This window comes from Natator depressus, chromosome 5 (assembly GCF_965152275.1).
Source record: "Natator depressus isolate rNatDep1 chromosome 5, rNatDep2.hap1, whole genome shotgun sequence".
NCBI lineage: Eukaryota > Metazoa > Chordata > Testudines > Cheloniidae > Natator > Natator depressus.
The window spans coordinates 332,960-343,403 of NC_134238.1; the positions used below are offsets into that span (position 1 = coordinate 332,960).

The 10,444-nt window shown below is 56.3% G+C and overlaps 1 protein-coding gene across 4 annotated transcripts in view; it reads left to right on the forward strand.

Annotated features, from left to right (window-relative positions):
- The window catches only part of CA9 (carbonic anhydrase 9), a 57,120-nt gene extending 48,227 nt beyond the window's left edge, over positions 1–8,893 (forward strand). Inside the window, exons 9-13 of one of the 4 annotated variants that reach the window (XM_074953841.1) lie at positions 253–327; positions 6,919–6,942; positions 7,717–7,752; positions 8,085–8,178; positions 8,551–8,893. In XM_074953841.1, the coding sequence (XP_074809942.1) occupies positions 253–327; positions 6,919–6,942; positions 7,717–7,752; positions 8,085–8,178; positions 8,551–8,617 (296 nt within the window). In that variant the 3' untranslated portion in view covers positions 8,618–8,893. The remainder of the gene's footprint in view (positions 1–252; positions 328–6,918; positions 6,943–7,716; positions 7,753–8,084; positions 8,179–8,550) is intronic. The other 3 variants (XM_074953842.1, XM_074953843.1, XM_074953844.1) reach the window with 3 other exon arrangements.
- Positions 8,894–10,444: the final 1,551 nt, after the last annotated feature.

The window sequence follows — 10,444 nt, forward strand, 5'->3', positions numbered from 1 at the left end:
GTCCTTGCCGCAGGAGTTTGAATTCAGTGAGTCTCTGGGCTGCTTACGGGATGAGGGAGAGACTGTGAGGGTTCCTGGGACATTTTTGGATGCGGGTGCGGGGCCAGGGTTGGGCTGTTCCTGGCTTCGGTGCAGGCATTCCAGGGGAGTTGCTAGGTATACCTGGGCTGGGGGGGTGGCTGAGGGGTGATCACAGGGGGTGCTGGGAGGCCCCTGGATCATGCGTGTTTGAGTCCCTGTATCTCACCACAGACGGTGGAGTTCCCCCCATGACGCCCGCCCCTGACAGTGCCACAGAGGGAAGCACGGACGAAGCTCCCGGAGCAGGTATCGCTTGCCTCCTGGTGGCTTTTGTTATCCCCTCGGGGCTGGTTCTGGCTGTGCCCTGTCCGTCTCCCTGCAGCCAGCACAGCTGGGGGGGGGGGGGGGGGCTCCACCTTGTCTGGGCAGAGTCAGAGCCTCTGCTGGGGCTCTGGCCAGAGGCTTCGGGGCTCTGAGGGGCAGCGTGGCCTGACTCTGCTGGTGGCTGGGTGCGGCTGTGGATCTGTGCAGGTTGAGTGCTCCTGAGGGGCAGGGGCTCGGGACTGTCTCAGTGGCTGGCTGTGGGGGATGGATGGCTCTGCTCTGGGGGGGGAGGGGCAGGGGCGGGGTGCTTGCTGGAGGGAGGGGTGTGGGTGGTCTCAGTGGCTGGCTGTGGGGGATGGATGGCTCTGCTCCGGGGGGGGGGGAGGGGCGGGGGCGGGGGGTGCTTGCTGGAGGGAGGGGTGTGGGGTGGTCTCAGTGGCTGGCTGTGGGGGATGGATGGCTCTGCTCCGGGGGGGGGGGGAGGGGCGGGGGCGGGGGGTGCTTGCTGGAGGGAGGGGTGTGGGGTGGTCTCAGTGGCTGGCTGTGGGGGATGGATGGCTCTGCTCCGGGGGGGGGGAGGGGCGGGGGCGGGGGGTGCTTGCTGGAGGGAGGGGTGTGGGGTGGTCTCAGTGGCTGGCTGTGGGGGATGGATGGCTCTGCTCCGGGGGGGGGGGAGGGGCGGGGGCGGGGTGCTTGCTGGAAGGAGGGGTGTGGGGTGGTCTCAGTGGCTGGCTGTGGGGGATGGATGGCTCTGCTCTGGGGGGGGAGGGGCGGGGGCGGGGGGTGCTTGCTGGAGGGAGGGGCGTGGGGTGGTCTCAGTGGCTGGCTGTGGGGGATGGGCTCTGCTGTACTAGGTATTCCCAGGGGTCTTTTTGGAGGGTGGGGGGATGGGAGTGTCAGTACCTAGTTTGTCCCCTGTATCTCAGACTCTTGCTGGCTGGGGTGTTTTGTTTCTTTTAAACACCGTACGGGGGGGTGGGGGGAGAGAGATAGGCCATGAAGGGCCTTGAAAGGGAAGCAAGGAAGCAAATGTTGGATGTGCTAGAGCCGTGGTTCTCAGCCAGGGGTCCGGGGCCCCCTGGGGGGCTGCGAACAGGTTTCAGGGGGGCCGCCAAGCAGGGCCAGCATTAGACTTGCTGGGGGCCAGGTCAGAAAGCCGAAGTCCCGCTGCATGGGGCTGAAACCCACAGCCCTGAGCCCCGCCACTCGGGGCTGACGCTGAAGCCTCAGTAATGTAGCTTTGCAGGGGCCCCTGTGGTGGGGGGCCCCAGGCAAGTGCCCGGCCTGCTCCCCCCTAACGCCGGCCCTGGCTTTTATGTGCAGAAAACCAGCTGCTGTGGCACAGGGGGGCCGTGGAGTTTTTACAGCATGTTGCGGGGGGGGTGGGGGGGTGAGAACCCCTGAGCTAGAGAAGAGGGTGGCAGGGGAGGGATCTGTGGCCAGAGCGACAGGCTAGGAAATTAGCTTTGCAACAGCATTCCCCATGCATATGAGACACGCATCAAGACTGGTGCAGTAATGGAGACATGAGCGGACGTGTTCTAGCTTGTGGTTGGATACGAAAGGTCGTATCTTAGTGATATTATGCAAAAAAAGCTGCAAGACTCAGACTCAGTCTGGATGTGAGGAACTAGAGAGTGCTCCATGTCAATGATGACACCCCAGTGACAGGCCTGAGTGACAGGCAGGGTTCTGTTGCTGTCCACTGTGGTCAGGAAAGGAGGTAGTGGACTTGTGTTTTGGGGGAGATTAAGAGCTCTGGTTTATAGAATCATAGAATCATAGAATATCAGGGTTGGAAGGGACCTCAGGAGGTCATCTAGTCCAACCCCCTGCTCAAAGCAGGACCGATCCCCAATTAAATCATCCCAGCCAGGGCTTTGTCAAGCCTGACCTTAAAAATTTCTAAGGAAGGAGATTCCACCACCTTCCTAGGTAACGCATTCCAGTGCTTCACCACCCTCCTAGTGAAAAAGTTTTTCCTAATATCCAACCTAAATCTCCCCCACTGCAACTTGAGACCATTACTCAACTTTCAACTACTTGAGAGGTGGTTCCAGAGAGGATGGTTCTAGACTATTCTCAGTGGTAGAAGAGGACAGGACAAGGAGTAATGGTCTCAAGTTGCAGTGGGGGAGGTTTAGGTTGGATATGAGGAAAAACTTTTTCACTAGGAGGGTGGTGAAACACTGGAATGCGTTACCTAGGGAGGTGGTAGAATCTCCTTCCTTAGAAGTTTTTAAGGTCAGGCTTGATAAAGCCCTGGCTGGGATGATTTAATTGGGGATCGGTCCTGCTTTGAGCAGGGGGTTGGACTAGATGACCTCCTGAGGTCCCTTCCAACCCTGATATTCTATGATTCTATGATTCTATACTCCTTGCTTTGTCATCTGCTACCACTGAGAACAGTCTAGAGCCATCCTCTTTGGAACCCCCTTTCAGGTAGTTGAAAGCAGCTATCAAATCCCCCCTCATTCTTCTCTTCCATAGACTAAACATCCCCAGTTCCCTCAGCCTCTCCTCATAAGTCATGTGTTCCAGTCCCCTAATCATTTTTGTTGCCCTCCGCTGGACTCTTTCCAATTTTTCCACATCCTTCTTGTAGTGTGGGGCTCAAAACTGGACACAGTACTCCAGATGAGGCCTCACCAATGTCGAATAGAGGGGAACGATCACGTCCCTCGATCTGCTGGCAATGCCCCTACTTATACACCCCAAATGCCATTGGCCTTCTTGGCAACAAGGGCACACTGTTGACTCATATCCAGCTTCTCATCCACTGTCACCCCTAGGTCCTTCTCTGCAGAACTGCTGCCGAGCCATTTGGTCCCTAGTCTGTAGCAGTGCATTGGATTCTTCTGTCCTAAGTGCAGGACTCTGCACTTGTCCTTGTTGAACCTCATCAGATTTCTTTTGGCCCAATCACCAATTTGTCTAGGTCCCTCTGTATCCTATCCCTACCCTCCAGCGTATCTACCTCTCCTCCCAGTTTAGACTCTTCCCCCTCATGTTATTCTCCCAGGGGATCCTGCCCATCAGTTCCCTGAGGGAGTCAAAGTCTGCTTTTCTGAAGTCCAGGGTCCGTATTCTGCTGCTTTCTTTTCTTCCTTGTGTCAGGATCCTAAACTCGACCATCTCATGGTTCATGCCTCCCAGGTTCCCATCCACTTTTGCTTCCGCTACTAATTCTTCCCAGTTTGTGAGCAGCAGGTCAAGAAGAGCTCTGCCCCTAGTTGGTTCCTCCAGCACTTGCACCAGGAAATTGTCCCCTACACTTTCCAAAAACTTCCTGGATTGTCTGTGCACTGCTGTATTGCTCTCCCAGCAGATATCAGGGTGGTTGAAATCTCCCATGAGAACCAGGGCGTGCAATCTAGTAACTTCTGCGAGTTGCCGGAAGAAAGCCTCGTCCACCTCATCCCCCTGGTCCGGTGGTCTATAGCAGACTCCCACCACAACATCACCCGTGTTGCTCACACTTCTAAACTTAATCCAGAGACTCTCAGGTTTTTCTGCAGTTTCATACCGGCGCTCTGAGCAGTCATACTGCTCCCTTACATACAGTGCAACTCCCTCACCTTTTCTGCCCTGCCTGCCCTTCCTGAACAGCTTATATCCATCCATGACAGTACTCCAGTCATGTGAGTTATCCCACCAAGTCTCTGTTATTCCAATCACATCAAAATTCCTTGACTGTGCCAGGACTTCCAGTTCTCCCTGCTTGTTTCCCAGGCTTCGTGCATTTGTGTATAGGCACTTGAGCTAACCCGCTGATCGCCCCTCATTCTCAGTATGAGGCAGGAGCCCTCCCCTCTCACGCGCTCCTGCTCGTGCTTCCTCCCGGTATCCCACTTCCCCACTTACCTCAGGGCTTTGGTCTCCCTCCCCCAGTGAACGTAGTTTAAAGCCCTCCTCACTAGGTTAGCCAGGCTGCTTGCGAAGATGCTCTTCCCTCTCTTTGTTAGGTGGAGCCCGTCTCTGCCCAGCACTCCTCCTTCTTGGTCGAAGAATCCAAAGTCTTCTCTCCGACACCACCTGCGTAGCCATTCATTGACTTCCACGATTCGACGATCCCTACCCCGGCCTTTTCCTTCCATGGGGGGGATGGACGAGAAGACCACTTGTGCCTCAAACTTCTTTATCCTTCTTCCCAGAGCCACGTAGTCTGCAGTGATCTGCTCAAGGTCATTCTTGGCAGTATCATTGGAGCCCACGTGGAGAAGCAGGAAGGGGTAGCGATCCGAGGGCTTGATGAGTCTCGGCAGTCTCTCCGTCACATCACGAATCTTAGCTCCTGGCAAGCAGCAGACTTCTCGGTTTTCCCGGTCAGGGCAGCAGATAGATGACTCAGTCCCCCTGAGGAGAGAGTCCCCGACCACCACCACCTGCCTCCTTCTCTTTGGAGTGGTAGTCATGGAACCCCCAACCCTAGGACAGTTCATCTCATGTTGGCTGTGTGTGTGGAGGTCTCTCCCATGCTGGAAGGGCCCTGGGCTCTGGCAATGGCTAGTGGGGGGATGGGACAGTTTCTCTGGAGTGGGAGGGGCTCTAGGTACATGGGCACTGGAAGAATAAACAACATTCATATTTTGTCCATGAGGCACTTTCAGGCTGTTTGGGCTTTCTGGGCTCTGGGCACTTCCCCTGCACAGACCCCGAGTTCCAGTGCCTGGTGCCACACACTTGAACTCCTGGTCTTGGCCTTCAAGGCCCTTTATCACTTGAAGGACTCAGTGATTATGGCAGATGTACACTGGCACAGGAGTGCCCAGCGTGATGGTAGCAAAACCTGATCCTTGCCTGCCGGGGGGGTTCTATTACCTCTGCATATGGCATTGCTGAACACTGTGTCCTGCTCCGGAGGCCGCACTTCAAAGGGAATGTTGAAAAATAGGAAAAGGTTCAGGACAGAGTGGTGAGTGTTCAAGATTTGGAAAAGCTGCTTTAGAATGGAGACTAAATAAACTCCATCTATTTAGTTTAGCCATGAGAAGGCTAAGAGGTGACCACATTCTACAATTACCTCCATAGGGAAGAGATGTCTGCTAACAAAGCGCGCGTAATTCTACCAGACAAAGGCAGAACAAGCTCCAATGGCTATCAGCTGCAGCTAGACAAATTCAGACTAGAGATAAGGCACAAATATTTAGCAGTGAGAGTGATTGTGCCACTATTTAATGGTGTGTGACTGTTTGAAAAGGTTAAACAGAATGACCCGGGTAACAACAGGTTTGTCAGGCTGATGTTGTTCCTGGACAAAATAATGGGACAGCTGATATGGGACTTGATTAATAAAGAATTAAAGGGGGTGGGTGTAATATAATTAATGCCAACCAAAATGGGTTTATGGAAAATAGATCTTGTCAAATAAATGTGCTATTTTTTGATGAGATTACATCAAAGGTAAGTACTGATGATGCAATAGCCAGACTTCTGTATGGGATTTGACTTGGTACCACAGGACATTTTGATTAAGAAATTAGAATGATATACAGTTAATATGGCACACGGCTGGATTAAAAACTGGTTAACTTTTAGATCTCGAAATGTAATTGGGAATCATCAAACAGGTGGGTTGTCAGTGGGGTCCTACAGTCATCAGTTCCTGGCCTTATGTTATTTAACATTTTTATCAGTTACCTGGAAGAAAATGTAAAATCATCACTGATAAAGTTTGACACAAAAATTGGTGGGACAGTGGTAAATAGTGAGGAGCACAGGTCACTGACACAGGGATCGGGATTGCTTGGAACCTGGGCACAAGCAAACAGTATGTGTTTTAATATAGCCAATGTAAACTTATACATCTAGCAACAGAAAAATACAGGATCAAAGACTGCAGCCTGTACATACGGGACAGGGGCCTCAATCCTGGGAAGCAGTGACTCTGGAAAGCCTTGGGGTTGTGGTGGATAATCAGTATTTCCCAAGCTGTGTTGCTGGCTGGGTTTTGGCACAGTTCCTGTATGGATGTCCAGCATCCTGTGTGGGCAGCGGGAGTCTCTCGGGAAAGGAGGAAGGGGGCTCTGTGCTCTGTCAGAGGCTAGATTGGTGATGGTCATGGCCAAAGGACTGTCGACCTCCCCTCACTCCCCCAAGGCGGGGGCGGGGCCGAGGGTCTCCCAGTGCAATTGTGTGTGTGACGGGGGCATCGCTGAGGGTGAGAGACGCTGCTGGTTGGGCTCTGGGTTTTCCTGAACTGGAAACTGGTGGGGTGCGGTTAACAAAGCACCGGAGACCCAGGAAGAAATGGAGCAGAGGCCAAGCCCCAGGGAGCAGCTGAGCCATGCTGAAGGACTGACTAGCTGGGTTTAGAGCAGCTGCGTTGCTGGGGCTGGTTCGGTGCAGAGTGGGCGAGTGTCCCTGTTGGAGGGGGAGGGGCAACCATGGGGGGCAGGCATTCGCAGCTCTGCTGGGGGCAGGGGCTCTTCAAAGTTGTTTTACCAAAACCAAATAAAAGGGGGCAGAGGCGCTGTGATGGGACACGCCTGCCCATTGCTGCAGTCAGCCCCCTTCTCTCTCTCTCTCACCGCCCTCCCCCACGGCCAGCTCACCATGTTGCATCTGTTGCAGGTGCTGGCTGCCCACCATGCGCAGGTAAGAGCTGGACCCAGGCCCCACACCCCAAGGATGGGGCAGAGGCGAAAGAATTGGCAGACATCCCCTTAACACCAGCTTGTCGTGGGAGGGCACCAGGGTTAGCCGCCAGGCCAGGGCAGTGCCAGTATGGGGGGTGGTACCTGCTTCCTTAAGGCACACCATGCTGGGAGGGGTTGGGGGAGTGGGAAATGTGTCCACGGGGTGACATGAGTTTACATTTTGGGGGGTGGGGGGGGAGTTGGCTGTGTGCCAGGAAAGAGCCTGGCACTGCACATGGGGGTGGGGGGTACACACACAGATTGGGTGGGTGGGTGCAGATTTCAGTGACCACATGCTGGGATGGGTGGGGGGGGCAATGTTCCCTCTAATTTTTGACAGGCCATATGCACAAAAAATGTCTTATGTGCAAATTGTTGTGCTTCTATGCAAATGTTTGTGTGCATGGTATCTCGCTGTGTGCACGGGGTTTAGTATCTGTGCGCGCGTGCACCCATGCACAGCTTAGAGTGAACGGGGGGGGAGTGGGGGGCTGCACACTGGGCTAGAATGGGGATGGGACAAGGCTGCACACTGGGCTCGGATGGGGGGGCAGGTTTGGTGGCTGCATGCTGGGATGTGGGGATACAATGGTGGGACAGTGGGCTGGGGCACAGGGGGGTTGTACATGGGGAGGGTGGGAGGGGCACGGTGGTTGCTGTGGCATTGGCACCTGTCCCCGCCCAGCCTCACCTGCTGTCTCTGTGTCCTCCCCCCCGAATGTTTCATGTTTAGATTCAGAAAACCAGCTGGGCCTCTCTCTGCAGACAGGTGAGTGCTGCAGGATGGGCTGCCCTGGCCTTCCTGCCAATTCCTTGCCCTAGGGCCACCCAGCTTCTGCTGCCTCGACCTCCTGCCCCAGGCCACACAGCCTCCCCCAGCCTGGGGCTACCTAGCTTCTGTCACCTCCATCCCTTGCCCTGGCTCTCCTGGCCTCTCCCTGCCCCTGTGCTGTGGCACCCCAGCCCTGCTCAGGGCCACTAGCTTCCTCCTCCCCTCCCTGGGAGCATCGCTTGGCTTGGTCCCACTCTCCCAGGCCTTGAGCTCTCCCTCCCCATCTGTGTCTGGTGCCTCACCCCCCCCTTGCTCTCCTGTGTCTGCAGCGGACGTGCTGGCCGGTCTTTTTGGGGTTCTCTTTGCAGTCACGGCTCTGGCCTTCCTCATCTACATCCACAAGCAGCGTAGCCAGAACACAAGGTGAGAGCTGGGAGCCACCGGCATGCTCCACGCCCCGTGCCCTGGATGCAGGAACCACACCCCAACCCTTCTCCCTCCCTCTGTCCTGAAACCCCATTCAATTTATGATTCTCCCTCGCTGCCCCCCCCCCCCCCAGCCAAATTCCCCTTCCCCCCGTGCCCTACCCTGCAAAGGCTGGGAGAGTCACAGCTCACCTGGCACAAGCCACTCCCGTGTGTAGGGAGAGAGTGCCCAGAGGCCGGGGGGGTGTGAGTGGGGAGCACCTGCCCCATGATGCAGAAGGGGGGGCTGCCAGGGAGTTGCAGGCGATCGGTCCTTTCTCAGCTCATTCCAGGGCTCCCTGACACCCCAGCGTTCTCCCTTCCCTGCAGGCCGGACTCTCACCCCAAGCCCAAAGTCATCTACACAGCAGCCACCACAGACGAGAACGCGGTGTAAGCACTGCCCCTGCTGCCCAGCGAGGGCCTCTGGCACATGGAACGGAGACCAGCACACGCATCCTTGGGCTCTGCTGGCTGGACCCTGCCACCCACGGCCAGCCAAACACGCCTTTCCTCCCCATCAAGGGGCCAGAGCAGCAGGGGCCCCTCCTCTGGGGCCTTCACTCCTTGAGGCCCGGTTACCTGCACTGAGGCTCAGCAGAGACTGAGGGGAAAAACTCTGCCCCTTTCAGAGATACTTTTTTTTAAAGATACAATAAAATAAAATGAAATAGAAACCTATTGCTATGCCAGCCCTGCCTCTGCTGCAGGAGCTATCGCCCCTGGGGGCCAGGGCCCCTCCCACCATTGCAGTGATGGCCCTGCCTCTGCTGTGGGATCACCCCAGGCAGATACACCAGGCCAGGGCTAGGAAGCACCCCTGTGTGGGACCAGCTGCCCTCAGCAGCACAGTGGATGGCTCCAGCTAGAGCAGCCAGGAAGCCCCAGATGTGGGAGTTAGCAAGGGGTGCTTGTTACAAGCAAGCAGGGGATGTGTCCCCCCGCTGGGCTGGGGATGCAGGAACCAGAGTGTAGGTCCCATTGCCTGTGCTTAGTGAAGAACCAGTAGGACGTTCCCCAAAGGTCAGGGTACAGGCTCCAGCGGCCTGGGCTAATCCCAACACGGGGGACGCTGCAGCTGGGCTTTGCCTTCCTGTCCCGCCCTGAGCACTCATGTAGCTACTCTGGCCCACACCCCCGCCAGCGGATTCGTTCTTAGTGCACCTTGGGCTGAGCAGCAGGAGAAGTCATTGCCATGGGGCCTGTCACAGATGGGGGGGGGGGGTTCCCATGGCCACTGGCCTGCCCCCAGGGGCTCAGCAGCCAGACACCCTGCATGCAGCAGTAGAGGCTAGAGAGCCACTGCCCAGCTTCCTGTGACCCTCCAGCGGGGTTCGTTACTGTGCCAGCCTGGAGCCCAGCATCCACCTGGCAACATCCAACCAGAGCCCCACTCACCCACTCGATGCCAGTGCCACGGTACTGGCTGACGCCTAGTGGCCATGTGGAGTCCCTGCACCATTTCTGTAAAACAAGGACCCAAGGGAAACAACACACACACACAGTCTACAAACCTCCCCTCCCAAGGACAGTGGCAGTGTGGTCCAGTGGATACAGCACTGGACCAGGGCTCAGAACAGCTGGGTTCTGTTCCAGGCTCTCCCACTGGCCTGTTGGGTGACCGTACACAAGTCAATTCCACGCCTGTGCCTTGGTTTCCCCAGCTGCAAAACAAGGATAATGACCCTGCCCCTACCCATGAAATGCTGCATACAAGCTGGGTATCACCCCAACTTCCCACTCCCAGCATGGCAGATGCACCGCATGTGCAGGACCCATCCCATCCCCCACAGCCACACACAAATTCTCTCTGAGGCTGGTATTTCTCTTTATTGATATAAAAGCCCATTACAAACTCAGTCAGTCCTGGCTCTCTGCCCCGGTGCCGCTGCATGGCTTCCAGGGTCCCTGCTCCCAGTTCCACCTCACATCCCCAGGGCTGGTGCCAGCTCGGGCACCTCATATCCACCCCCACCAGAGAGATGGGCAGGGTCACTGATCCCGCCCCGGATAAACCTCTGCCACCGCCCCTCCTCCCAGCATGTCTGCACGAGGCATGCAGCTACCAGCTGCACTGTGCCAGCACCACCTGCCCATCCCCTTCCCGTACCAGCATCAGCCCTTTGGCACCACTCATCCCCTCTCCATGCCAGTGCTGGGCATCCAGTCAGCCTCATCCTTTGCCACCCACCTGTTCTGCATTTCCCATTGAATGCCACCCACC